At 44.9% G+C, this 13,588-nt stretch overlaps 2 protein-coding genes across 2 annotated transcripts; both read right to left on the bottom strand.

The window, feature by feature from the left end:
• Positions 1-1,163: 1,163 nt before the first annotated feature.
• LOC306970339 (extracellular calcium-sensing receptor-like) lies at positions 1,164-4,411 on the bottom strand (the record flags this gene model as incomplete). Its single annotated transcript, XM_079566259.1, has 10 exons — positions 1,164-2,065; positions 2,145-2,268; positions 2,342-2,569; positions 2,689-2,964; positions 3,025-3,231; positions 3,308-3,577; positions 3,648-3,734; positions 3,814-4,108; positions 4,200-4,352; positions 4,401-4,411. 10 exons carry the CDS (start codon positions 4,409-4,411, stop codon positions 1,164-1,166), a joined length of 2,553 nt encoding a protein of 850 aa, XP_079422385.1.
• A 546-nt stretch (positions 4,412-4,957) lies between these two features.
• LOC306970279 (extracellular calcium-sensing receptor-like) lies at positions 4,958-6,640 on the bottom strand (the record flags this gene model as incomplete). The annotated part of the gene is made up of 4 exons (XM_079566194.1): positions 4,958-5,889; positions 5,992-6,115; positions 6,188-6,394; positions 6,488-6,640. The coding sequence occupies 4 exons, from the start codon at positions 6,638-6,640 to the stop codon at positions 4,958-4,960; spliced, it is 1,416 nt and encodes a 471-aa protein (XP_079422320.1).
• Between the last annotated feature and the right edge of the window lie 6,948 nt (positions 6,641-13,588).

The raw sequence follows: 13,588 nt of genomic DNA, 5'->3' as shown, positions 1-13,588 counted from the left end.
GCTGAATCGACTCAAGTGGTTGTCAGTAAAAGATAGATTATCGTATTCATTATTGTCTTTCTTCAAAAATATAATAGCATCAAAGCGGCCAAAAAATTCTTTACCAGAGACTCTTATTTAGCAAAGATAAACATGACTATCCAACTAGACACGCCTTAGTGGGGAAATTTGTTTTACCAAAAGTACATTCAAACAGTGCTCAGAAAACAGTTATGTACAGAGCAATGCATGCATGGAATATGCAACCTGACAATCTAACTATGCTCGTAAACATAAAAACATTTAAATCGGCATTGAAAAAATGTTATCTACAACTGAACTGAACTGAAAATATACTAACTATTTTGATACATTATTGTTAAATTATGCCAAGAAAGTAGTGATTATGAATTGTGATTCAGTAATATAGTGTATACATTGTTGCGTGGCTTTTGTATCTTAATGTACTTTTCTTTTTTCTTTAATATATATTTTTTGTTTTTATATGTGGACCCCAGGAAGAATAGCGACAGCTCTGCTGTGCTAATGGGGATCCCATCAATAAAATAAAAATAAATAAATTATCTGATTGTTATTGTATTTATTGTGCTTTTTTTTATTATTTTTTTTACATCTGCAGACCCTTTCCCAGTGTATGATGGACTCCAGGAAGCCCGTTGTCATCAGTTCTGTTAGTTATCATATGGACCATATGGACAGAATTTCTAGGCACAACCTGGTACAGGAGGCAGTTGTTTGAAGACCACAGGATCTCAACCATACTTCTGATGTTGTCCCATTGGTTCCTTCAGGCAACAACCTGGGGTAGTGTTAGGTGGCTGGAATGAGGTTCAGCAGCTCCAAATCCAAGGATGAATCTTTTTTTTTTGCCAAGAAATAAGGTGGCTTGCCCATTCCAAATGATGGGGAGCTCTATGCCAGCTCAGAAGTGTGGGGTAATCTAGTCAATTTATTGGAATGTTGCACTCAACAAGGAGCTGAGTTGTAAAAACTCCCGATTTACAGGAGGCAGAAAGCTGTGTCTTTCCTGAGAGAAATCTGGGAGTCCTTAACAGCTGATTCAGCCCTGAAGTGGAAGATAATGAATGGAAGAACTTTATCAACATTTGGGAATGAATAACAATGACAATCAATTTAATACAATGTTGTCTCACAATCCTCTCTTAACTTCTACCCATTAATGCCTTCTTTGTGTTTCTCTCTGGTCTTAGCAGGATTATGTAACATTTGGGTCCAAACAGCGCCACTAAGAGGCCAAAACTGGAGGCCAGGATGGCAAACACCTCCACTGCATCTGCATATTTACCCGGAGAGTTGACATAAGCCGGGACAAAGGCCACCCACACAGCACAGAAGATCAACATGCTGAAAGTGATGAGCTTGGCCTCGTTGAAATTATCAGGCAGATTTCTGGCCAGAAATGCCAACAAAAAACTCAGTGTAGCCAAAAAACCAATGTAGCCAAGTAGAACAACAAATCCCACTGAGGAACCTAACGCACATTCATAAAATATTTTATCATTGTGATATTCAGTGTTTTTGTGTGGAGTTGGAGAAGCCGTCACAAGCCAAATTATACAAATAACAGCTTGAATACATGTCAGTGCAAAAACAGTCCCTCTCTGCTGTAATGCACCAAACCATTTGAGAATTGCACCACCTCCTGGTTTGGAGGCCTTGAAGACAGCCAGCACCACCATAGTTTTCACCAGAATACAAGAGACACACAGCACAAAGCTGATCCCAAAGGCTGCGTGTCTCAGCTGGCATGTCCACAGTCTGGGACGTCCGATGAACAGCAGGGAACACATGAAGCACAGTTTGAGTGACATCAAGATTTGAAAACTAAGTTCTGAATTATTGGCCCGTACTATTGGTGTTTTTCGATTCAAAACAAAAACAAGCAGGATTATTGCACACATTAATGCTCCTAAGATTGATGCAGTGGTCAGGCAGATCCCCAGTGGCTCCAGGTAGGACAGGAATTCCGTTCTTTTCGGAACACAATGGTTACGTTCAGGACTGGACCAGAAGTCCTCTGGACACATGCTGCATTCTGTGGAGTCTGAAAATGTATTCTCCATATATTCAACATACTTAATGTTCTTGTATTTGTGAAATAATTGACTTAATCCAATGCTTACCCGTTGTATTGCTGATCTCTCCCTCAGAACATGTTATGCAGTCAAAACAGCATTGAGACTCTCCTTTCCTTCTGGCTCTGCGAGTTCCTGGCAGACACGGTCTGCTGCAGACTGATGTGGGTGCCTATAACCAAAGATGAAGAAATCGCTTACTTATAACAAATATATCTATGTGCATATCTGTGGTTCAAACAGACCTTCTTCGGGTCAAAATTCCAGAATATTTTCTCTTGATCTAGATGGAGCTGATCTCCTCTCAGGCCTGACTTTTTAACTACACCAACATTCTGAACTTGTATCCATCCTCCTGGCAGCCATAGCCAGTTCATTACATCGTATAAAGGCAAGGCATCACCATTCTCATCAAAGGACACCTCATCCCCAAACGATGTGGTGAAATTCACCTTTTGCAAATAGTGTGCAAACTGTGAATAGAAAGATTTTTCAAAATCTGAAGTTTGAACCTTACTTTAATCAAGGTATATTAGCACTTAAGTGGTCATCTACAGTTGTGCTGATACGGTCATGTGTTTAGATGTCACACCTGCCATGGCTCCAGTGTGTGCAAAGTGGCACAGCTGCTCCCAGGGAAAGGCCCCGTGCCTGGTTCACAGTGCAGCAGGTCGTCCAGCGCATGAGCCAAAGCATACACAGCCTTATACACATTGTACTCTGGTCTGAGGGTGGACACATCCACAAACTCAGCATCTATTTTTTGCAGATCTTCGTGCCCAGTGCACAAAGCGCCTCCAGCTTCTACCCACTCTGCAGGAGCTGGGGCAAATTTGCACTCAAATGTGTGCTCCCAAAATTGAAGAACCTGTAATAATTGACTGTCATTGCATTTTGCTAACAATAAAAGTGAAAGCTGAAAACTTACAATGTCATTTTCATCAGCACTTTTATTTGAATGTGTGGGTTGTATTTGTAAAAGGAATTCCTTAAGTCCTGGTATTTCTCCTCTGCGGATGGCAATGCCCAGTGTTCCGCCCAAATATGGCATGAGTTGTGGAGTTTGCAAGACAGTCGCTGTTGTCCAGGCTTCACTGGCAATCCACTGCAGACCTGTCACATCCTGTGTCACCACCTGAATAACATACTTTTTTTTTTAAACATATATAGCTTCTATACGGTAAACTTAGAGTCACAATACTGATGCTTACCTCTTGCATGAGTTGAATCATGTTGCTCTCGTGTGCAAATGCAATGACTACTCGGGCCGTAGATTTCTTAATCACTCGCACAATCCTCTCAAGTTTACTTTGATTATTGTCCCAGGGCAAAACCTCCAAATATGCCAAACATGCCTCGCCTGACTGCTGAAGGTCAAACTGGAAAGATCGGGCAGCATGAAGCCCATAGTCATCATCACTGACCAGTAGACCTACCCAGGACCAACCGAAGTGTTTTAAAATCTTAATGATTGCGTGCACCTATGTGATTATAATCCATGTTACACAATAAAAAAGGCCTCACATATGTATATTTTTGTAAGACGCCTACCTGAAAAGCATCACTTGGAATAGTTCTAAAGAATGTCGGATATTTTTGGCGGTCACTCAAGCAGGAACATGTAGCAAAGTAACTAACCTGAAACATATCAAGCACAGCGAACACTTAAGTGTCTTTATCCGTTACACATATTCACTTTATATCTATGAATACTTACCATTGGCACTCTGTATAAGCCTAAGACATTTGAGATGGCAATAGATCGTGTGGAAGAAGAATCACCAACAATAGCCAGAACTGGGGGTGCGCCCACACATGAATCATTGGATATAAAAAGCTTCTCCTGTCCAGCAGCTAAAGATAGGGCTGCTCGGAATCCAATCCCCAGCTCAACGCAGTTATCATACAAACTGTACCCAAGAGTCACGTTAGGGAGCAGGTCTGAGTTCCCATTGATTTCCTCCACAGCATAGGCCATAGTCAGAGCCTGTCTGAAACCTAGGACATCAAGGCTAAGGAGAGAGATGCCATAAAGATCACTATTTTAGATACATAATGAACAAGGGAATGAATGCAAGCTGAGTGACAAGTATTCAGACTCACCCATAGCAATAGGGCTGCTGTGGTTTTGACGTGAATGCCAAATCAGGAAAGTCAGAGAAAAAGTGCATTTCAAACAACCCACCCAGAACTACATCTCCAGCTTTTTGTATTGAATTGAGGTTGAACTGTCCTTGTAAACGGCAAGTGGACAAACTACCCAATACAGCAGGCACAGAAAACCATGAACATAACATCAAATACATTGTCCACATCCTGTAGGTTTGGGCCAATACCACCCAGGTCATATTGAAAGATTGAGTGTATTTATACTCTACATTACAGTGGTTACAGCTCATAAAGGGGCAGGGCCAAAAGTGAAGAAGAGCGAAAGATGAAAAAAAAAAAACACAGGACAAAACACCTGGATGTTTGAATAAAAGTATAATTGTTTGTCATTGAATGTAGCACACAACTATGTATGATTGAATGATATAAGTAAATTTAAATTTGTTCCTAAAAAAAGAATGATATTGTGGTCTTGTAAGGGTATTGAGGGAGGCAACATCATACCAGGACCTTCATCGCTGCCCTGGGGTTTGCAAGCAAGCGTAAAGTGACAAGAATGAGAATTAGAACTTTCTATTAAATGGGCTATTAATGATGTCTAGAGTTTTCCTTGAAAACCTATGGGAGGTAGTGCACATGGAAAGGGAAGTCAGTGCATTTCTGACTCACTGAGTAAATGGATTGAAAATGATGGATGGATTTAATGTTTGATCATGGCTTTCATATTCAATGTAGAGATTTGATTTAGATGTTTAATGTGTCAGCGATCTTGTCTGTTTGTTGATGTTTTGATTCAATATGTTCTTTTTTGTGTTTCTCTCTGGTCTCAGCAGGATTATGTAACATTTGGGTCCAAACAGCGCCACTAAGAGGCCAAAACTGGAGGCCAGGATGGCAAACACCTCCACTGCATCTGCATATTTACCCGGAGAGTTGACATAAGCCGGGACGAAGGCCACCCACACAGCACAGAAGATCAACATGCTGAAAGTGATGAGCTTGGCCTCGTTGAAATTATCAGGCAGATTTCTGGCCAGAAATGCCAACATAAAGCTCAGGAAAGCTAAAAACCCAATGTAGCTGAGAAGAAGAATAAAACATGCTGATGAACCGACCACACATTCAAAAACTATTTTATCATTGTGATATGCAGTGTTTTTGTGTGGAGTTGGAGAAGCCGTCACAAGCCAAATGATACAAATAACAGCTTGAATACATGTCAGTGCAAAAACAGTAACTCTCTGCTGTAATGCACCAAACCACTTCAGTGTGGCGCCACCTCCTGGTTTGGAGGCCTTGAAGACAGCCAGCACCACCATAGTTTTCACCAGAATACAAGAGACACACAGCACAAAGCTGATCCCAAAGGCTGCGTGTCTCAGCTGGCATGTCCACAGTCTGGGACGTCCGATGAACAGCAGGGAACACAAGAAGCACAGTTTGAGTGACACTAAGAGCAGGAAGCTCATTTCTGAGTTATTAGCCCTGACCAGAGGTGTACTGCGATAATATGTGAAAATGCCCAACACAACAGCACAAATAAATGCCCCGAGCAGTGAGGCCGTGGTCAGACAGATTCCCAGTGGCTCGTGGTAGGACAGGAACTCTGTTTTCTTAGGAACACACTGGTCTCGACCGGGACTGGACCAGAAGTCCTCTGGACACATGCTGCACTCTGTGGAGTCTGGTTAGAGTTAAAACTGTATATTAGTTTGTTACTTTATGAAATACCATTCTGCATGATTTTGTCAGCTCACTATGTGAACCTCTATGAAGGGTCTCTGACCTGTGCTGTTGCTGATCGTGCCCTCAGAGCAGAGAATACAGTCGAAGCAGCACACAGGCTGACCTCTCTGTCTCGCCATGCGGGTTCCTGCAGGACAGTTCTCACTGCACACTGACTGAGGAGGCTGTGTAGAAACATGCACTTTATAAATACAGTACTAAGCTTAAGATAAACTGGATTCAATACACAAGTTTACCTTTTTACTCTCAAAATTCCAAAATATTTTGCGGTCATAGATAGCAAGATCTTCTTTGACCATTGAAATTTTCACATCACCAATATTTTGGATGTTGATTTGACCATTTGGCCGCCATTTCCAGTTCATGATATCATAAATTGGCAAGACATTACCATTTTTATCAAAAGAGACCTCGTCACCAAATGAGGTGGAAAATTGGATGTTTTGTAAATAATGAACAAGCTACAAATACAAAGTCATTATCAGACACAAGGGACTCTACATCAGTACTGATGTTCCTGTAACTAAGTGTCACACCTGCCATGGCTCCAGTGTGTGCAAAGTGGCACAGCTTCTCCCAGGGAAAGGCCCCGTCCCTGGTTCACAGCGGTGTAGGTTGTCCAGAGCATGAGCCAAAGCATACACAGCCTTATACACATTGTACTCTGGTCTGAGGTTGGACACATCCATAAACTCAGTGTCTGCTTTTTGTAGGTCTTCATGTCCAGTGCACAAAGCTCCTCCAGCTTCTACCCACTCTGCAGGAGCTGGAGCAAACTTACACTCAAATGTGTGCTCCCAAAATTGATTGACCTGAATAATAATAATAATAATAATAATAATAATAATAATAATAATAATAATAATAATAATAATAATAATAATAATAATAATTAAAGCCGCAAGCGGCATTTAGAGGCCCTCGCGAGCAGCGTTGGCCGGTTGGCGCACGCCGTCGCACGCCACCGCAATAACCGGGGGGCGCTGCCGCGCCCTACGTGGTTATGCCGTCGCTGCCACCCTCGGTTGAGTTTATAAAAGAGCAAAAGCAAGAACGGCGCCTTTGGCGCCAGATCCCGCAATATTTCCCAAAATGGCCGACTTTGTGTGGGTTGCCTAGCAACCACGTAATGTACTTTTTTGTTCGGACGGTCATGACGAAGGTGTGTACCAATTTTGGTTTGGCTATGCCAAACTTTATTTCGGGTCGTTGCCATGGCAACACGGTGGGAAAATGGGCGTGGCCATAATTTACTTTTTGATCGGGGTCACGTGACGGATGTCTGTGCCAATTTTTTTTTGTCTACGACAAAGTTTACTTTTTTTCCCTATTCATTTTTATTCGGTGCTCTGCAGGGGGCGCTATTGCGCCCATTTTCAAAATTCCTTTATCAAAACATCCGGGGCCGACGACTCGACCAACGATTCAAATTTCACTAAAATCGGCCAAAGTATGTGCGAGTTATGACTCTTCGAAGGTGACGGCGAACGCCAAAAACGAACGCCAAATTCATGGCGTTGCCATGACAAAACCGGAAATCCTATTAGAAAGTTTTTAACAACTTTTAATGCCCCACATGTGTAGATGATCTGGAGCGACCGGGGAGTCGCTGCGTTCAACGCCCTAGGACGAGTTCGTTCAAATGCGAGGGCACGAAAAGGCGCCTTCGGCGCCAGGTCGCTCTTCTGGCCAAGATGGCCGCCATACAGATGGTTGCCTAGCAACCGCGTAATATGTTTTTTTTCTCGGCTTCATGTGACCAATCACTGTGCCGAATTTCTTTCGTCTACGACGAACTAAAATTTTTGGGGTTTTCGGGATTTTGGGGGGTCTGGCCATAGGCCGCAATGTTAACGTGGTTTTTCCAGGGGGCGCTGACGCGCCATTTTTTGGAATTTTTGAATTTTGGAGATGTGAAGTTTTTTGTTTTCACCAAATTGAATTTTGGGCAAAAATTCAGGACTTTTCGTCGGTGGGAAAGTGGATTTCCTCGGGGAGAGGAAAAATAATAATAATAATAATAATAATTAAAGCCGCAAGCGGCATTTAGAGGCCCTCGCGAGCGGCGTTGGCCGGTTGGCGCACGCCGTCGCACGCCACCGCAATAACCGGGGGGCGCTGCCGCGCCCTACGTGGTTATGCCGTCCCTGCCACCCTCGGTCGAGTTTATAAAAGAGCAAAGGCAAGAAATGCGCCTTCGGCGCCAGACCACGCGATATTTCCCAAAATGGCCAACTTTGTGGGGGTTGCCTAGCAACCACGTAATGTACTTTTTTGTTCGGACGGTCATGACGAAGGTGTGTACCAATTTTGGTTTGGCTACGCCAAACTTGACATCGGGTCGTTGCCATGGCAACACGGTGGGAAAATGGGCGTGGCCATAATTTACTTTTTGATCGGGGTCACGTGACGGATGTGTGTGCCAAATTTTTTTTGTCTACGACAAAGTTTACTTTTTTTCCCCATTCATTTTTATTCGGTGCTCTGCAGGGGGCGCTATTGCGCCCATTTTCAAAATTCCCATATCAAAACATCCGGGGCCGACGACTCGACCAACGATTCAAGTTACAGTAAAATCGGCCAAAGTATGTGCGAGTTATGACTCTTCGAAGGCGACGGCGAACGCCGAAAACGAACGCCAAATTCATGGCGTTGCCATGACAAAACCGGAAATCCTATTAGAAAGTTTTTAATAACTTTTAATGCCCCACATGTGTAGATGATCTGGAGCGACCGGGGAGTCGCTGCGTTCAACGCCCTAGGACGAGTTCGTTCAAATGCGAGGGCACGAAAAGGCGCCTTTGGCGCCAGGTCGCTCTTCTGGCCAAGATGGCCGCCATACAGATGGTTGCCTAGCAACCGCGTAATATGTTTTTTTGTTTGGTTCCATGTGACCAATCACTGTGCCAAATTTTTTTCGTCTACGACGAACTAAAATTTTCGGCGTTTTCGGGATTTTGGGGGGTCTGGCCATAGGCCGCAATGTTAACGTCGTTTTTCCAGGGGGCGCTGACGCGCCATTTTTTTGAATTTTTGAAATTTGGAGATGTGAAAGGTTTTTTTTTCACCTAATTGAATTTTGGGCAAAAATTCAGGACTTTTCGTCGGTGGGAAGTGGCCGAAACGGCCTCCGGGGGGGGAGAAGAAAAATAATAATAAGAATTAAAGCCGCAAGCGGCATTTAGAGGCCCTCGCGAGCAGCGTTGGCCGGTTGGCGCACGCCGTCGCACGCCACCGCAATAACCGGGGGGCGCTGCCGCGCCCTACGGGGTTATGCCATCCCTGCCACCCTCGGTCGAGTTTATAAAAGAGCAAAGGCAAGAAACGGCGCCTTCGGCGCCAGATCACGCAATGTTTCCCAAAATGGCCGACTTTGTGTGGGTTGCCTAGCAACCGCGTAATGTACTTTTTCGTTCGGAACGTCACAACGAAGGTGTGTACCAATTTTGGTTTGGCTACGCCAAACTTGATATCAGGTCGTTGCCATGGCAACACAGTGGGGAAATGGGCGTGGCCATAATTTACTTTTTGCTCGAAGTCACGTGACGGACGTCTGTGCCAAATTTTGTTTGTCTACGACAAAGTTTACTTTTTTTCTCCATTCATTTTAATTTGGTGCTCTGCAGGGGGCGCTATCGCGCCCATTTTCAAAATTCCCATATCAAAACATCCGGGGCCGACGACTCGACCATCGATTCAAGTTTCACTAAAATCGGCCAAAGTATGTGCGAGTTATGACTCTTTGAAGGTGACGGCGAACGCCGAAAACGAACGCCAAATTCATGGTGTTGCCATGACAAAACCGGAAATCCTATTAGAAAGTTTTTAATAACTTTTAATGCCCCACATGTGTAGATGATCTGGAGCGACCGGGGAGTCGCTGCGTTCAACGCCCTAGGACGAGTTCGTTCAAATGCGAGGGCACGAAAAGGCGCCTTTGGCGCCAGATCGCTCTTCTGGCCAATATGGCCGCCATACAGTTGGTTGCCTAGCAACCGCGTAATATGTTTTTTTGTTTGGTTCCACGTGACCAATCCCTGTGCCGAATTTTTTTCGTCTACGACGAACTAAAATTTTCGGGGTTTTCGGGATTTTGGGGGGTCTGGCCATAGGCCGCAATGTTAACGTCGTTTTTCCAGGGGGCGCTGACGCGCCATTTTTTTGAATTTTTGAAATTTGGAGATGTGAAGTTTTTTCTTTTCACCTAATTGAATTTTGGGCAAAAACGACGAACTTAAATTTTCGAGTCTCTCCATAGGCGCAATGTAATCCTGATTTTCCAGGGGGCGCTGACGCGCCATTTTTCAACATTTTTTATTGGGATTCATTGACACTGTGTATCGCCGGGATTTTTAATTTTGGGCAAAAAATGGTGAGTTTTCGTCGACGACTCGTCGAGTTATTCCAAAAAAACACGGATAGATGAAAAATAATAATAATAAGAATAAGAATAAGAAAAACTCTTACAATAACAATATAGCGCCGCCTCCGGCGGCCCATATTTATATCGTCGGAAAGGTCTCACGTCCAGTAACCCACCCGTGAGGTTCATTGTCAAATACGAGCGCGTTGCGCTCGTATTTTACCACTTCTTTGTCAATATTTCTTAATGCGTTTTTTTTTCAGATTTTTGTGCGAGCAACAACAAATATGCCGCTTTCGCGGCAAACACCTATATCATTGGATAGGCCTTAATGCCCTGAGTCACTCTAGTAGTGTTTTGGGCATTGGGAAGTGGCCATGGTCGATGACGAGCGCGTTGCGCTCGTCATCGACTACTTTCTTGTCAATGTTGCGCCTTCACTGGATTTTTCACCTTTTTTCACACGAGCAGTTACAAATGTGCCGCTTTCGCGGCACACGCCTATTTCACCGGACAGGGCGTTATGCCGGGGTCCCCCCTATTACTGTCTAATGCATGGGGAGCGCTGCGCGCTCTGTTTCTTGAGCGCTGCGCGCTCTTTTCGGGACGTGCGCTACGCGCACGTCTTTCTTCAGTGCGCTCCGCGCACTGCCGTACAATTACAATAGGCCCGAGCCCTGCCAGGCCGCTCGGGCCTAATAAGAAAAACCCTTACAATAACAATATGGCGCCGCCTTTGGCGGCGCATCTTCCCATTTTCGGAAAGGTCTCACGTCCAGTAATCCACCTGTGAGGTTCATTTTCAAATACGAGCGCGTTGCGCTCGTCATTTACCTCTTCTTTGTCAATGTTTCTGAATACGTTTTTTTTTCATATTTTTTTGCGAGCAACTACAAATATGCCGCTTTCGCGGCAAACACCTATATCATTGGATAGGCCTTAATGCCCTGAGTCACTCCAGTAGTGTTTTGGGCACTGGGGAGTGGCCATGGTCGATGACGAGCGCGTTGCGCTCGTCATCGACTACTTTCTTGTCAATGTTGCGCCTTGCCTGGATTTTTCACCTGTTTTCACACGAGCAGTTACAAATGTGCCGCTTTCGCGGCACACGCCTATTTCACCGGACAGGGCGTGGTGCCGGGAGTCCCCCCTATTACTGTCTCATGCATGGGGAGCGCTCCGCGCTCTGTTTCTTGAGCGCTGCGCGCTCTTTTCGGGACGTGCGCTACGCGCACGTCTTTCTTCAGTGCGCTCCGCGCACTGCCGTACAATTACAATAGGCCCGAGCCCTGCCAGGCCGCTCGGGCCTAATAATAAGAATAAGAAAAACCCTTACAATAACAATATAGCGCCGCCTCCGGCGGCCCATATTTATATCGTCGGAAAGGTCTCACGTCCAGTAACCCACCCGTAAGGTTCATTGTCAAATACGAGCGCGTTGCGCTCGTATTTTACCACTTCTTTGTCAATATTTCTTAATGCGTTTTTTTTTCAGATTTTTGTGCGAGCAACAACAAATATGCCGCTTTCGCGGCAAATACCTATATCATTGGATAGGCCTCAATGCCCTGAGTCACTCTAGTAGTGTTTTGGGCATTGGGAAGTGGCCATGGTCGATGACGAGCGCGTTGCGCTCGTCATCGACTACTTTCTTGTCAATGTTGCGGCTTGCCTGGATTTTTCACCTTTTTTCACACGAGCAGTTACAAATGTGCCGCTTTCGCGGCACACGCCTATTTCACCGGACAGGGCGTGGTGCCGGGAGTCCCCCCATTACTGTCTGATGCATGGGGAGCGCTCCGCGCTCTGTTTCTTGAGCGCTGCGCGCTCTTTTCGGGACGTGCGCTATGCGCACGTCTTTCTTCAGTGCGCTCCGCGCACTGCCGTACAATTACAATAGGCCCGAGCCCTGCCAGGCCGCTCGGGCCTAATAATAATAATAATAATTAAAGCCGCAAGCGGCATTTAGAGGCCCTCGCGAGCAGCGTTGGCCGGTTGGCGCACGCCGTCGCACGCCACCGCAATAACCGGGGGGCGCTAACGCGCCGTACGTCGTTATGCCATCCCTGCCACCCTCGGTTGAGTTTATAAAAGAGCAAAGGCAAGAAATGCGCCTTCGGCGCCAGATCACGCAATATTTTCCAAAATGGCCGACTTTGTGTGGGTTGCCTAGCAACCACGTAATGTACTTTTTTGTTCGGAAAGTCATGACGAAGGTGTGTACCAATTTTGGTTTGGCTACGTCAAACTTTATTTCGGGTCGTTGCCATGGCAACACGGTGGAAAAATGGGCGTGGCCATAATTTACTTTTTGATCGGGGTCACGTGACGGATGTCTGTGACAATTTTTTTTTGTCTACGACAAAGTTTACTTTTTTTCTCCATTCATTTTTATTTGGTGCTCTGCAGGGGGCGCTATCGCGCCCATTTTCCAAAATTCCTATATCAAAACATCCGGGGTCGGGGACTGTAGCAACTAATAATTCAAGTTCACTTTTTGCTTTTGCTTTTTGCCCACTGAACTTCTGATCAAAGCAAGTACAAAACAGATCTTGTGCAAATGTGTCGCTAATAAAATAAAACTTCTTGGAGTTTTATGCCACTTTTTTATTTTTAGTCCTAATGCCACTGTTTTTTCCCAGCTTGATGGCATTTCCGTTTCAAACCATTCACTGATAGACCCAGAGTTACAGAAAGTAACTGAGCACATGCATCAGGGCCAGAGGCCACACACATTTATTTTTGTGTAAAGTCAGATATTTGCTCCACTGACACTAAGTCTTTCTGTGAAAGTGACTCTGCAGTCTGTGCAGTGAAATGCAGCTGTGAACTCACCCCTGTGAAGAATCAGGATGCTACAAATATGTTATGTGTTTAATATGTTATTCAATATGAACCACATATAGTGGCCTCCTCTTCCATTATTATTATCAAAAATATTGGGTACTGTGGCTTTAAGGCACCGCGGTGTAAACAAGGAGGCCACGCGGAGGATTGTCACGAACAGCTCTGCACGCGGAGAGAGAGGGAGAGAGAGAGAGAGAGAGAGAGAGAGAGAGAGAGAGAGAGAGAGAGAGAGAGAATCAAGCGTGATTACGTGTGTTTTTATATGGTTTGACCTTTCAGCCTATCAGCACTATGAAACGTGAGTGACGTCACGCGTTGGACCGGTATATAAACTCCGCGGACCCGCCCCTCTTTGGAAGTTTTCAGTTCTTCAAGAGCCGATAACTTTCTCCCTCTGCGTCTCTGAGCCTAATCCTTTTTGGACCAA

The sequence above is a fragment of the Gobius niger genome, assembly GCF_951799975.1.
Source record: "Gobius niger genome assembly, chromosome: 1".
NCBI lineage: Eukaryota > Metazoa > Chordata > Actinopteri > Gobiiformes > Gobiidae > Gobius > Gobius niger.
This window is presented reverse-complemented; position numbering and strand designations above follow the sequence as displayed.